Here is a 16,387-nt window from a genome sequence, read left to right on the forward strand (position 1 = left end):
TGGAAAATGAGATTGAGAAGGAAATACAGTTGTGAGCTTTGTTAGATTTTCAAGAGAAACATACTTCAACTGAAGAAAGGAGGTCTTATTCTCACCCATTTCTTTGTTGATGATGTGAGTCAAATTGGGTAGGTCAATTAAAGTCAATTCAGTTAGCTGCTGCAAGATCTCTGTAGAATATGATATTTCCTCTTTGATGTTGAAAATCATTTTGAGTTTGTTACAATGACTTACAGTGAGTTTTGTCAATTCTGGAAACTCTTGTAACGTCTTTAGAGGAAATGACATAAACCAACATGTGGCAAGTATCCAACTTGAGTTCATTTAACTTAAAGAAAGAATTACGGTCATCTGTTGGCAAATCATATGCAGTTGCAAGCCCATGGGTGAATATTTCCAACTCAGGACATTTTTCTATCACCAATGTTTTTAAAACTGGGAGTTCTATTTTTATTAGACCATGGTTCTCATGGAACATGACTAATTTTGGGAGGTACATAAGCTCCACCTTGCTCAATGCTAGGAATTTAATGGGATCCAAATAAAATAATGGAAGAACTTTTGTTAAATTCTTACATTCTTGAATCTTCAATTCATTCAGTTGGGGGAGCTTTCTAACTTCAGGATGAATGACTACCATCATAGAGGGGCAACTCTTGATGTGTATTTTTCTCAAATTATTCAGTTGGGGGATCCTATTGTAAAGGTTACGTATTTCCCATATATCCACCACATCAGGTAATTCCATTAATACCAATTCCTTCAAGGAAAAATCTTTAAAAGAATCAATGCCAAATAGAGATCGATTTGTTTTGCAGTGCTCAATGGTGATATGTTCAAGCAGTTCTGACTCCCATACCAACCAGATTAAAAATTTACACAAACTGTTTCCATCGCTGCAATTTTTTGCTTTAAACATTGTAACGCAAGACAGAAACAAAGGTTTATCTGAACATAATTCATCTGCTTTAATTAATTCCTCATCCCCATCAATAACTAAGTCATGTGGACCATCCTGTCAATTTTCTTGCTTTAGTAAATCACTTCGAAAATAATTCAAACATAACATTTCAAAATAATTGTTTCTATCATTTAATATCGTTGGTTTAATTTAGAATATCAATAATATAATTTTTAGGGATTTAAAATTGATACTATTTTCATTAATTAATAAAGTATGGCTATTCTATTTTCATTACTCATCCTTAATGTGTTCCTATTATAAGTACCATTGACAAGTCACTATTTTTCATCAGCTGTATAGGGAGAGGGAAATAAAGTGGTAAATTGGTTTATGACTTCTTTTTTCTTTTGTTATTAACTTAGTTTTGGTTGTTATTTGTATTACAATCTTTCTATTAGTCATAATCTTCTTATTTTTGCAGATTTGGTAGATAATTACTTTTGAAGACTTCTTGGTTGTTAGTGTTTTTCTTTTTTTTTGGGGCGAGGTTACCCATCATTTTCATTAAAAATAATAATAATATATTTTTTAATTGGTTTGATGTGTTCAATTTCAACAATTTTATCTTATATCCCTATAAATATCTCTTTATTTAAAAATTAAATTAAAGACTCTCTTTTAAATTATGATTTCATTCAATTCACATGTTAATTATTTGAAACAATCTCGTTCTATCGTGAAATGTAACATTGATTAATAAAGTAAGACTATTCTATTTTCAATATTAGTATTAGATCATCTACTGTATAAATTAGGTTTCAACAATATTTTATGAATATTTAGAAGAGATGTCATGTTATTTCTACATTTTTAAAGTTTGGATGAAAATTAAAAATAGAAAAATATATAAATAAGTATAATAAATTATAAATATGCAGTGTATAATTTGAGAGAGAGATCTAACCAATAAGTTAAAAACTTGACTAATTAGGGCATCATTTTGAATTTGGTCTTGATTGTCAATGATCATTGACTTCAACTGTGAGCTTTCTATCGTTCCCAAACCAAAATCATCCAATTGAGGACAGTGGTTCAAAACTACATTCTCCAAAGATGGCAATTCAACATAACCTTTACTGAAGAACCTCATCAATGATGGCAAGTCTTCAAGATGCATTTTGGCCATTTCAGGGAATCCAATTACACGTAGAGCATCTAAAATTCATCAAATTTCTCCCAATTATTCAGCATAAAAGAATAAGTAAATAAATAAATAAAACAAGATAAGTAAAAATAGTATTTTTCAAAGAACATAAAAAAGGAAGAAAATAAAATGCAAAAATTATTTGATTTCTCACACACACATGCACTCAAAGAAATATACAATACATTGCATTTGATGCTTTATTCATATTATAATACTTTTATAGACTTTTGGTTTAAGAAAGTGCTTTATAGTTTTATTATAAAATTATCTCAATTTATTCTTATTTCATCTCTTATTTTTAAAGATTTGTAGTGACAAACTTAAAAACATTTTTTTATTGTTCTTACAGCTTCCTAGATCGATATATTTTTATAAACAAAAAGTAAGATAACATTTTTGTAACTAAAAGTAAAAGTTTAAAAATATACCAAATTGCTTCTCATGTTTTGAAAAATATCATTCTAGTATAATAATTTACCTCCGGCATCTTCTGACAGACAGCATACCCATAGCAATTCTGGTAGCTGAAGTAGAGTTAAACAAATCAACTGGATACGGCTTAATTTTCTAAATCGACCGTCCTTATCATCCAAAAAGAAAATGTACCCCATTGACCTGCAATTTTTTACGACTAAAATCTTCAAATATTGAAGATTTAATTGTAACGAAGCAGGAAAAACGGTCTTCAAATTATCACAATCTTCAATGCATACGTTCTTCAACTTCCAAAATGAATTTGCAACATTGTATCGAAATGACCATATGAAATTTAATTTGATAACCTTGGAAATCACCATTCTCTCCAAATTAGGGCAAGAAATCGGCATATATACACGTAATAATATATTACCACATTGATGAACATAATTAGCAAATGAAATTATTTAGTATAAGAATTAACCTTTGGAATTGTAATGAAAGGAAAAATACTAGAAGCAAAATTAGTAATTTGTAATATTATCATTGGACTTGAAATATATACATACTTCCATTACTTTGTCATCAAAAAGTGGGGGTTCCTGGTAAGAAGACGTATAGAAATAAAATTGGACTTGAAATATGTACATACCTTGTCATCAAAAAGTACGTGTTTAACGTAAGAAGAAAACATGTAGAAATTTAATAATGCAGGGAGTCCTTGTAACTTTAGAGAGCGTAAATGAGGAAACACTATTATTTCTTCTCCTCCAACCACAATTGCCTCAATGAGTTTGCACTCTGAAACTTCTAAATCAACAAGATAGGGAAGACTTTTGACCATTGAGTCTGAGAAGAGGCATGTCATTTCATGGCATTGTTGTACTCTAATGACTCTTATTTTGAAGAAAGATTTTTCACTAAGAGAACCGTGGCATATGTGCTTTAAATTGCTTACATTTTTCAGAGACAATGACTCTAAGTTGGGGAAAGCATCAATGGGATGATCATCACTAGAACTCATGGCTATGCATTTGATTTCAACATTGTTTTGTATAGGGAGAGATTGTAGATGGAGAAACCCATCACTGCCTAAATCACTCAGAATATTTTGGACACCATACAGTTCATCTAAGTATAAGACATCAACATTTTTCACCATCCTTTTAATCCCATCCTCCAATTGCAACTTTCTATCGAGCTTGAGTTTCAATACTTTTAACCCATGATCACCATTATGGGTTTCAACCCACCTATCCCCAATGAAAATTGTGTATGATTTAATTTTTTCAAAGTATAAGTCCATTGGCCATGCTTGAGGATCAGGAACATACAAGTCTTCTATATATGCCAAGTGATGCAAGTTTGTTAGCTCTTTCAAGCTTGCATTTCTGTTTTCACTATTGGATCTTTCAACCTCCCAATTGCAAAAGGAGTTTCTCAAATATAATTCTTCTAAACTAGTTAAGTTTGACAGAACATTGGATAGAATCATTTGGATATATGTGTCTCTTAAATCCAAGATGAGCAACTTCTGAAGCTGTTCTATTTGTCTAGGTAATTGTTGGATTCTAGTTCCAAGGAGGACAAGAATTTGTAGGTTTGTGAGCTCACCAACCATAGTTATGTCTCCCAATTTGCAATTGTACATGGATAATGCCTGAAGGTTCCTTATCAAACCAAAACTAGAAGGTAGTTTTGAACAATCAAAGCCAATAAGTTCTAATAATTTCAAAAGTTTAGTCTCATCAAAAAATGAATTTGGAACCTGCATTAAGGGATTGTCAGTGCTTAGTATAATCTCTTGCATTTCTGGACATTGCAACCTTTCAGGAACCTATGCACCATTCGCAATAGTCATGTTGCAAAAGCGTAAACTTCCCAACCATTCTTCAGTCGGCCATTCTGTAGAAATCATTGAAGCTTTTAGATCACTTTGAGCCATTGAATAAGCAGTGTGCCATATCAAGTCATTTATTTTGACATTTTCATTTTCATCTTCAACCAGAAGACCATAGGCCTTAAGATCACTAATTAATGAATCACACCTACTTCTTGCAGCCTCTAATGTATCAAATTTTTTTAATAAACCTTCCCACATGTCTATATATATACTATACTTGTTCACGGCTCTCCTTCCCCTGATGGTAAGAATCAAGAGCAAGTATTTGTGTTCTTCACTCTCCAAACTATTGTAACATAGTCTTATTGGTGCAACCTGTTCCTTTAGCTGCGTCAAGACATCTTGCAAAGCATGTAGGTCTTTCTTTTCTAATACTTTGGCTATAGCAAAAACTGCTGGAGCTAGACCTTCACAACTTTGCACTATTTCAGTTATTATGGAACTTGCCTCAGAATCTTGAGCAATGTCTCCAACCATCTTTACAAACAAGCTATGAGCCTCTTCTTCTAGTACCACTTCTAGTTGAAATATCTTAGCTTTAGGAGCACCCATCAAATTTTGGATGAAATTCAAGTTTTTTGATATCAGCAATAATTTACACCCTTTATGTTCATCACCCAAAGGAACTCCATTTTCGTCCAAATCAAATCCTCGAGGATTCAATTCTCCCCACATATCATTAATGATGATAAGAATCCTTTTCTCTTTCTTTGTTCTTAGACGCAATCTATTTCTTCTTTCCACATGCATTTCCCCATTAAACTGGAGACCCAATAGAGCTTCAATATCTTCTTGAACTTGTTCAGTGCTTGGCTTCTCAGCTACATCTATGATAACCACTTTGAACAAGTTTTGTTCTTCTTCTGCTTGGTCTCCAACCTGTTTGGCCAATAAGGTTGTGCCTCCACCACCATACTCCAACTGTTTGGATAAGAGGGTCCTTCATGGCCTCCATAATATCATTTATAGTATCTGCTCTTGATTTTGGGGCCTTATAATCTTTTGGTGGTTTCACTAACAGATAAAGATTACCTTCTTGTAATTGTAAAATTTCTTGCATCATCTTTCTTGCTTGTTTATTAACCTTATACCACCATAGGAAATTTGTGCAAGAACCTTTTCCTTCATAGTAGTTCACAAATACATTCACTTCTCCACAAAATTCAGCAGTTCTATTTAACCACTTACTTTTAGTCTGGAATTCCTCAGAATCCCAAGAAGTAAAATTTTGTTGCACCCTTTGTCTTTTTTGTTGCAGATTCTTGGCTTCGTTTTTGAGATTCTCCAAAATGATTTTGTAGGAAATCAAGTTACCCAATTGACGTACAACCTTTACTACTTTCATGGTTCAAATAATGTGCAGATCGATCTTCCTTTCCCTTGGCCAAAGTGCACTCCCTACCAAAAAAGCATTCTGTCAGAAGAAATTACTTTATCAAATACTTTATCATTCTGTCAGAATCTATCTACCTTAATTTAAAATTAGTTATATTTATAAAATAATTAAATTCAAATCAGGATCAATAAATTACTTTTTTATTTTATATATCTTTTAACTTAAAAAAACTATTACTAATTTTTTATTACACCTATTCATAAGAACTAAAATCATTATAATAATTTATAAGAAAAAGTTTATTATAGCTCATTCTTATACATTAAAATTTAATGCATAAAAATCATTAATTATGTCAAATAAATTAAATAATGAAAATAAATATACTTATTTTTAAAAAAAAGTTAAAAATTTCTTTTTTTATATATATAAATAATTGCTCCATATAATCGAACTATTTTCTTGAAAAATTAAAATAATCACCTGCAGTTTCAGTGAACTTGTTTGCAGCAGAATCTTCCTTGTATCCACTCCTGCAAAGTAGTCCTCTTGGGACACATTATAACTTTTTACTGGAAAATCAATTGAATAATATGCTAAACATTAATGAGATTAGTTTCAGCCTATAAAAAATATAAACACATTACTTAAAATGCTTATATTGATTCCACTGACAAATTTATTTAAAGATCAAATATTGGAATTTAGTAGATTAAATTATAATATTTATTTTTAAAATTCAATTTAAATTTTTATGTATTTTAAGTTTTTTTTACATGTAATATTTTAAGTTTCTTCTGTTAATTTATTTTTTTTAACTTTTGTCTGTTTTTTTTATTTTTTTTAATTTGGAATATGCTTTTATGATAAATGTGCTTTTCTTAGGTGTTTCTTTATAATTTGAAAAAAAAAACATTTTTTCATATTAATATAATTGCATAATTGAAAGAATGTTGACATATAAGGCATATTATTTTTTAAAATTTAAAGATAAAAATTTGATATAAAATTTATTTTAATTTAAATTGAATGAATAAATATATTACTGTTAAAGAGCAACAGTAAATTTTTATACAATAATTTTATTTTATTATTAAAATATAAATATTTAATTTAACTATATTTTTAATTAATTATTATTATTATTATTTATTTCAAAAATTATATTTATTTTGACATTTTATTTTTTAATACTTATTTTTATATGACTAAAATTTTATTTCACTAGAAATTTTGAGCTGGTTAGAATTACTGCAAGCAGTGAAAATTTCTTTCTAAGTATTTAACACAACTGTATACAGTAAAATTTGAATTTAAGATAATAAATTAAGTTTGAATATGCCTCTACCTAATCCATATGCTTGATAATTTCATGAGTTATGATTTTATAATATTTCTTTCTTATATTTTTATAAATTTTGTAATATATGTTAATTAGTTTCTTTCGTAGTTTCTTATCTGTATTATCTACGACTTTATATATTTATTAATATTTTTTTATGTTCAACATCAAAGCATTAATTTTACTTATATTAATTTAAGGTTTAAGATTTAGAGCTTAAAATTAAAATAATAAATTGTCAAATAATATAGTATAATTAAAAATAAAAAATAATTTAAATTTTTTAATAATATATTTTTTTACATTATCATCTAATCATCATATCAGTAAGATTTGTTGATTTCTATAATAATTAACATAAAAATCATATATATAATATATTTTAATCAATTAACAATATAAAAGTCTTCACACTAATATTACTCTAAAATTAAACTCAAATAAAAATATATGATTTATAATAATAATAATAATAATAATAATAATAACAACAACAACAAAAATAAAAAATATCGTAGATCTTAAAAAATATTACTGAATACTTAAATCATAGTATAAAATAAAAAGCCAACAATTTTTTTTTAGAAAACGTTACCATAAGAAAATTACATTTTAACAAACATTTCAAATACTTTACTAATCTGTCATGGGATTTCAACTCCACACTTTTATTAGATCATGGCAACACAGATTTAGCTCTCTTAAAATGTATAAAGAAAGAAACTGAGAATCTATTCACCTTTAATTTTAAATTAGTTATATTTATAAAATATTTAAATTCAAATTAAAGATGAATAAATAACTTTTTTACTTTACATATCTCTCTGTTTAAATATTACTAATTTTCTGTATTACAACAATTCACATAACAAATTCAAAGTATGAAAACACATGACTTGAAAAGTTTACATTGATTCCACTAACAAATTTATTTAATTTAGGTTTTAATTTGATTTTTTAATATCTATTTTAATAAATTATTTGTTGATATATTTAAAATAATTTATATTTTATTTATTTGGCCAAATCTAATAAAAGTAAAGTATAATATAATGGTTATTAGTCTATTAACACATAAAAATAATAATAATAATTTTATATATTTTATAACTTAAAAATATCAACCTTTTTCCTTCAAAAACTTAAAGTTAATTATCATAAAAGATAAAGTAGAGAATTAGAATAACGCATGTACTTTTTTTTTCACTTTAAAGAAACAAAAGAATAGGATGAAGAGAAGGAAAGATTATATGATTATAAGGCAAACAATTATTAAAAATTAAGAAGGAATTAATTGTAAATAAAAAGAAAAAAGATAAGAGAATAATGCTTTAAAAGGATTTGATAAGTCAAATGATAAGGACTTTGAAAAGTTTTATTGAGTCAACTGCCAAAAGAATGGAATGCAAGTTGATCCATTTAATTCAAGTTCAAAGTAATGTTAAGGACCATTTTATTTAAAATTTGTACTTATTTAATTACTTTTGTTTTATTCTTTATGTATTAGAGCTTTGCTAGCCATGTAGTTCAAGTTTGTTTAAGGTTATTTTAATTGTTTTAATTAGGTTTGTATTGGACTAAACTAAAATATTAGTCCATTAGGTCTTTTATTTTAAAAGTCTTGATTATATATATATATATATGGAGAATAATTTTCTTACACCAACTGTAAGTTTAAAAACTCTTATACCTAATCTGAACCTTTCATTTAACTTAAATTTAACGGCTAGTAAAGTAATAAATTATAATTCTTAAAATTTAAGTTAAATAAAAGGCTCAAATTAGGTGTAAGAGTTTTTAGACTTACATCGATATAAAAAGATCCTATCTCTCTCTCTCTATATATATATATATATATTATTCTAAGCTCTAATCTTAACCAAGTCATCTACCATTTTATTTGAAGCCCTAGGAATATAGAGGAAATTTATGTCTTCATCCTAGTGAAGCCAAACATATAATAATTTCCTAAGTGAGTGTTGAGTAGGTACGAAAGTTTATATTTAAATCTCATACAAAAAGGTTGATTGTCCCTAAGTAATTACTTTCACAAACTAAATGTTTATACCCACAAATCCAAGTATGATATAATCATTATTCAAGGATTTTGAAGTCTTCGAAAAGATCATCTTTCGTCTTTGTAAAATAAATTAAAAAAAAAACTCAAGTCATTTTTAAGATAAATCTATGAGGATCTTGTTAACTACCATGTAACCTTCGGGTGAGGAAGAAGCTTCCATCAATGTTCAATTTAATAAAAGAGTACAAGGAAGAGAACAAAAATGCAAGGAAAAGTTATAGACATGCTAAGAGACTAAAAGCATATATTTAAATAAATCTCTTTTATATCTTTGTTGGGTGAAAATTATAAAATTTAATTTATTTTAGAGAACTAACAAAATTACATCTACAAATACATATTACACAAGAAAGTTAAGTGATGTTTATTTTGTACTTAAAAGGGTTCAATATAAAGTTTTTTTTCTTAAAATTTGTATTACTTTTAAAAATAGATTAATCGAACAAGTAGGATAATTTTGTTTAGATATTAAGCACTCGTAATTATAATTAATTATGTTAAGAATTTAAATTGTGAATGTCATGAATATAAAATAAAAAGTAATAATGAGAAAAAAATGGTACCTGATTTAGTTAGTAAATGTTTTTGATGATCAATCTATCTTCTCTTGAAAAACGTGATGTGAGATTCTCCACTTCTTCCTATGAAGAAAGATGATTTCATATCCTTTGAATCAAAATGTTTGTAATTGAAGAAACAACATTTAGCTCTATTATGTTAAAGGACATTGAGCTCTAAAATCTCTATTTATGGATCTGTAATGAAATCTTCCTTCTCTTTCGACCCTCAGCAACTTTGGAAATATTTGCCCATCTATTTGAGAAAAGTTAGATTCTTCAAATTTGCATAAATATTTTCCTTTACATGAAATTGTACTTATTCCTTACTTAATACTTATGTCAGATAAGGAATGTGAAACAGTTACTTTTGTTAATAGCTATGTTGTGTGACAGTTTCCCATCTCAGAATGGACCAAGATGCTTTTCACGTTAAACTTAAATGTTAATTGATTGATTATCATGAAATGTATTAAAATTAATTTAATCTGTTTCATGAGATAGATTTACAGTATAACTTCATCGTTTCAAAAATGTTCGGTACCTTCCTAGTGAGAGAAGTAGGTACTATTTTGGTAGAGTTCTTGAAAGGAAACACTCAACAATCAAGTTAGAAAGGATATGAAGCAATACAATGTGTGTAAGGCAAAGGATTATCTCACATACCTGAGGCATGAAATCTCCATTTATGTAGGCATTGTTTTATCCTCTGCTTTGAGGTGTCGATTGGCACCATTCCAGATCAATATATCACAACTAATCAATTTGATTAACAATACGCTTTGGTTAGTTCTGTTGCCCGTGTCTTGTAAGATAACCAGTTTTTATAACACAAAGTTCCATTGTGCTTTTGCTGCTTCGAAGTAACTTCACTTGAACCAAAGCAAAAGAGAAGCATTTCCCTGACAAACAAAAAGACAATAAAGAGCAAAGCAAAAGAAACAAAGCAAGGGATGCACATACTTATTTCAAATATATATGGCATGATTGAGTCAAATTCAACTCTATAAACATTTTGGATTGACAGGGACCAAGATAAACATATGTCAACCTATCATATGAACACCCTTGTTCATTACAATAATAATAAGATCATACCCTTTTTTTTCTCTCTTTTTTTGGTAGGTAGATCACACCTTTACGTTACTCTTATACAGGTATGTCTAACTGGTTATGTCTTCCCATTGACACTACCCGAAAACATGTTATGCATATGGCTCCCTACAACCTTTGTTTTCTTTGCAAGGATCATCAACTTGCAAGTGTTAGCAACTTACAACAATTTGTGGTGCGTAAACCAGACCCATGGAGGAAAATTAATGTTGATGCCAAAGGCAATGACCAAGAGGAAAAGCTATGTGATGTGGAGATAGAGAGAAATGCTTATAATAACTTCGTTACATTTATAGGGCTTGTTGTTGACATGATTTTTAGCTTCCATGAACGTAGTGATAGCCGCAATTATTTCATCAAACTAAGCTTTGAGAGTTACATATGTTGAACTCAACTTCATCTACGAAGCTTTTTACACTAAGGCATCAACTTCATTCAATAAGGTAGGGTTAATATACTATATTCAATATAGCGCATTGCTCCACTCTAAGTATCATAATTTTAATTGCTGAAATGAAGTTTTTCTTTATTTCATATTTATTTTACAGGATATATGATATATATTTTTTTCTTAAATTACATTTTAGACAAGTATTAATAATAAAATTAGTCATTGTTGATTTTACTTAACATGTGTTAAACTTTTGCTCTCAATTAATGTCTCCGAGTGCAAAGTTTATGTTTTTTATTATATTTAATTCAATTTGAGTTAAGTCCTAATTTTTACAGAAGTTGGTGGTAGATACTTATGCTTAAGTTGTGGTCTTTGTCGGTTATTGTTTTTAAGTATTAGTGGAGTCAAAATTTATTTTTGTTCAATTATAATTAATGAATCACTTTTTTTTATTTTTCTTTCTCTTCAGTTTTTTATGCAATAGTTGATAAAAAAAAAAAAAAACCTCAACCTAGTAGTGATATTAGAGCCCTCCTTCTTAAGGGAACTATCAGTGAAATTTGTAACACTTTAAATTTAATTTCAATTTAATAATAATTTTATAAATTAGAATAATCAATTTTCATAAAATACTTTGAAATAAGGAAAGGGTTACAAATTAATATCAAATGACTGCTACAAGACTAATTTAGTTACAACAATTTCAAAATAAAAACTAAATCTTATAACAGTCCATCCATCCTTTCATTGAATCTGGTGTTGATCGTCTTGATTACCTAAAAAATGAATATAAGGGTGAGTACTCTACATTACCTAGAAACACACAATCAACGTAGAATTTCACTTCTAGAACATATTCAATACATTAAACAATTACAATCACAGATACCATTTCACATCCATAAGTACAAATCATAAACTCATGCATACGCACGCCAGTCACACTCACTGTGGCACTGTGATCACAGACTTACACCATGAATGGTCGCCGGTTACCCCCGCCTTACGGATACCACGTGAGCAGTCACGGGTCGCTCAGCAAAAGTAATGGTCAGAGGTCTAGTCAACAAGAGAATGTGTGGCTTGTGGTGCACCCGTTTTACAGTCGGTGTCACCACCACTCCCTCTTCCCCAAGGTATTTCTACCGTTCTTATCTCTCACATCCTCAGTGTATCGTTGAATCATTCACAGCACATTACAACGGCACTAACACGCTCAATCACACATATTTCATTCAAGCATGCAATAATCATGCTTACATACGACACACAACCCACATTGCATTCAAATACACAGCACTAGGCCCACATTCATTTCACACACCGCAATACATAGCAAAATTCCCTCAACCACATATTCTCTCATCTACACACACATAATATTCACATATCATGACACATGGCCTGCATCATATTCCACAACAATTTCCTATCCTCTAGCTCATCCACATCACAATGTTCAATTAAATAACAGTAAATCACATGCAAATAGTAGGGTAGAGTCCCCCCTTACCTTGGATTGAAGACCCACACTCAAATTTGACCACGGACGTGCTCCCTACACAAATTGCAGCCTAAAACACATGGAAGAACTCTATGAGAACTCTAAAAAATCGAGAAACAAAGAAATGACGATGAGAAATGGAACCCTAACCATTAAAACTTACCTCCAAACATTCTTCACACGGATTCAACCTTCAATCAAGCTCCCGAACGGCTTCGGAGGCAATTAATCGGTAGAATAGGGCTTTGAGAATGAGATGATCCAAGGAATTTCGAAGGGAGAGAGAGAAATAACATTTCCCGAACCCTAACCCCCTTTAAATCATTTTCTGGTCGCGACACTCTTGCTACAGCGAGATATTCTCACTGCAGCGACACGCCCTCACGCTGCAGCAAAAATATTAGACAAAACTGCACCTTAGTTTCTACAGAATCTCGCTACGGTGAGACCTTCTCGCTACAACGAGACTGCACCCAGAAAATGCACCCTAAACTGTCACTCTGTCGCTACAGCGAGACATCTCTCGCTACAGCGAGAAGGCGACAATTCTGGTCCTTCCTTCCAAGGCCCTCTCGCTACAGTGAGAATCCTCTCGATGCAGCAAGAACAGTCCAGTATCACATCTTGCACTTAGGCATTTATCCCATTTTCAGCCCTAACCAGTCATGCATACACATAAATACACACATCTATGTACTTAATACACATAAACATCATTATCAATTAAATCAACACACATATGAATATATATATATATATATATATATATATATAATAATTAATATTACCAAAATTCGGGGCGTTACAAAATTGAGAGAGATTCTTGAGTAATACATGTGAAAAGTTGAGTGAAATGGAAGGAGGATCAAGCAATCTCTCGAGTCTAACTTCACTTTTGAGAGGGAGGGGGTATGACTACCTAGAAGTAGTTAAAAATGACTACTAAATAGCTTCACTTCAAGATAATCTAACCATCAATAAAATTAATATTCATAAGAAAGAGTCCTTAAAATGGCAAAAGATTGAGTTTGCTATATGGTGCAGTTTTAGTGACTCAAATCAATAAATAGGTAAGTATACCTATTGTCACTGTAATATTACTATAAGAAGGAATACTAAGTGTTTTAATCTTTAATTACTCATTTGTTAAGAAACACAAACAAAAGAATTAAGATGATAATTTCATTAAGATTAAAAAAATAGCAAATAAAAAGAAAATTGATTTCAAGAATTAAAATTTAGAAGCGGGGTTAAGTAAATTCAGATATAGAAAGTGAGTATCTAGATTTTAAATCATTCTAAGCATCCAAACAAACTAGATTTCTCCATCAACTACTGAATTTTAATCTCTTAAAGTTGTGGAATTCTTATAGTAAGCAAATATCTATTTCAAGATAAGTAACTCCTAACCTTTAGTTAATTAATTGAAATCTCTTCCTAATTAACACCCCTAGGTTGCATTAATTTTGATTTGTGAATTCCGCAATTAGGGTTATCTCTAAAATAGAACTTATGTAATTTTATCTCTAAGATTGCAAGAAATTCTTTTCAATTAAGCAATGATCAATTCATGTCACATATTTCTATTCAAAATAAAAAATAAGAAAATAAGAAAGAAGATAAATTGAATTATTAATCAACAAACAAAACTACTCAATTGAACTCAAAAAAACAAAACTTAAAGTAGTTTGAAGGAGAACTCAAGGAAAGGATTACCGAGAATTCATTACATCTAGGTGCTCTAAAAGTAAATTAGAAATAAAACATACGAAAACTACAATCCAAGATCTAAAAACGAGAGAAAAGTCTTTTTGTTATCATCTCCAATTACAGTCATTACACTTACTTTATTGCCAATTGTCTCCTCTTAAGTTTTTGCATCATCCTCTTTTTATATCAGACAACCCAATTGTTCACTATCTCGTAGATGCTCAAATCTAACGCTCATCATTGTACACTCATAGATACATGATCATGTACTTGATCGTGTATCTCTCTGGTTTCCTAATAATTCATCCCTTTAAGTTTTCCATTAAACTACATGCTTAGAAACACGACCAATGAAGTTCATACAAGATACACGATCATGAATCTGAACATGCATCTCTCTACTTCAAAGACTTTGCTTATTTTACATAATTTGAGAAGTACATAAGCAAATTTATGGGCATGAACTTGCCGATGTAAATCCCTACCTTTGCATTCATAACAATTTATTCAAGATGGAAAGTATATGTGTAGATACATGGTTGTGAATTTGCCCACATATCTTGTTGATTTTGTTACAAAGGAAGTTGACATTGCTTTCCTTTTCTCTATTATCCTTTCAAAAACTCTCATTTCTTGTTCATTCTTCTTGAAACATGAATAGTAATATGATTAATAACAAGTTCCCACAATGGCTAGTTCAAAATCTCAATCATTATTCATGATATATATTACAGGATCAAACACAAAAAAACATTTATCAAGTTTCATTGGCCATCTTCACCAAAATCATGACTCTTGCTTCAGTTTGAGATTATCTCAAGGTCTAGTATCAAGGAGATGAGAGGATAAGACTATGAAAGTGTTGAATTTGATCAGGGAGTTCAAAAGGTTGCAGATGAAGGAGTCTGAGTCAAGTAAATAATACTCAAAGAACCTGATTGAAATTGCCATCAAGGCAAGAGTTCTTGGCATTGAACTTTCTAATGGAAGGATTGTGCAAAAGATTCTTATTTTTGTGCAAGAAAAGTATGAAGCAAATATTGTTGCACTTAAGAACACTAAGGATATTGGTGTTAATGCAAACTAGCAAGTGAACTAGGTGATTGTAGTAAGAAATAAAAGATGGAAGTGTGAGTTTTGAGTATCGTTTGTAGGGATTGCATACATTTAATTATCAATTTACAAGATTTGCATACTATTTGAGCTAATAAAAAGTTGTAGAGCTAGGAAATTTAAAGAATTAGAACATAAAATGCAACCAATGAGAAAGATAGCAAAATACAAGTGACTAAAATGAATTTACTAATCAAAAGGAGTTAAGGATGATTTCACCTAGTCTTCAATTGTAAGCCTGATTATTATGAATCCCTAGGTTTTATGACTAATTGATGATCAAAATTTCTAATTTAATCAAAATTCAATTCTTTGACTGAATGATCTTAATATCTAATTAATTACCATAATTCCTTAGGCTCACATCAATCAAATATTACATGAAGCTTAAGAACTCAACAAATCACACGATTATCAATACTTACTCATAAGATCTCTACAATCTTGAAATTCATCTTAGATCAAAGTTATTTGTTCAATTTCCATTGATGCAAACACTTTAATATCAATTCAATTGAGTAACTAATTCAAGAACGGCATTAAAAAAAGATGAGTGTTCAATATAATCACTAACCAAGAATCCAAAATAATAATCAAATTACAATGTCAAAAAAGGATTAACCAATCCTTAACAAAAGAAATTAGCAAAACATAATGAAACAAAAAGTAGAGGAAGAAGAGATTGAGAACTCCATCCAATCTAAAGATCCAAACCTGTTCCACACAAATTTAGTCTTCAGAAACCCTCTCAAATCTCTCTCTCTCTCTCTCTCCTTCTCTCCACAGATAAGCACAAACAAAAATGAA

General features: G+C 29.6%; 1 protein-coding gene across 1 annotated transcript; it reads right to left on the minus strand.

The window, feature by feature from the left end:
• Positions 1-220: 220 nt before the first annotated feature.
• Positions 221-4,338, minus strand: LOC113854241 (probable disease resistance protein At4g27220). Its single transcript, XM_027485143.1, has 4 exons — positions 3,181-4,338; positions 2,590-2,635; positions 1,884-2,119; positions 221-760 (listed from the first exon to the last, which is right to left on the minus strand). The coding sequence occupies exons 1-4, from the start codon at positions 4,336-4,338 to the stop codon at positions 221-223; spliced, it is 1,980 nt and encodes a 659-aa protein (XP_027340944.1).
• Positions 4,339-16,387: the final 12,049 nt, after the last annotated feature.

Source organism: Abrus precatorius, unplaced genomic scaffold (genome assembly GCF_003935025.1).
Source record: "Abrus precatorius isolate BTA unplaced genomic scaffold, Abrus_2018 Scaffold11, whole genome shotgun sequence".
Lineage (NCBI taxonomy): Eukaryota > Viridiplantae > Streptophyta > Magnoliopsida > Fabales > Fabaceae > Abrus > Abrus precatorius.

What these genes read in the sequence shown, in the direction of transcription:
- LOC113854241 (XM_027485143.1), bottom strand. Translation starts at nt 4,338, where the DNA reads ATGCAAGAGATTATACTAAGCACTGACAATCCCTTAATGCAGGTTCCA. An exon ending in TCTGTCAGAAGATGCCGGAG is followed by an intron (nt 2,120 to 2,589) that starts GTAAATTATTAT and finishes GATGAATTTTAG; the next exon opens with ATGCTCTACGTGTAATTGGA. An exon ending in ATGATGCCCTAATTAGTCAA is followed by an intron (nt 761 to 1,883) that starts GTTTTTAACTTA and finishes TTTTCCTTGAAG; the next exon opens with GAATTGGTATTAATGGAATT.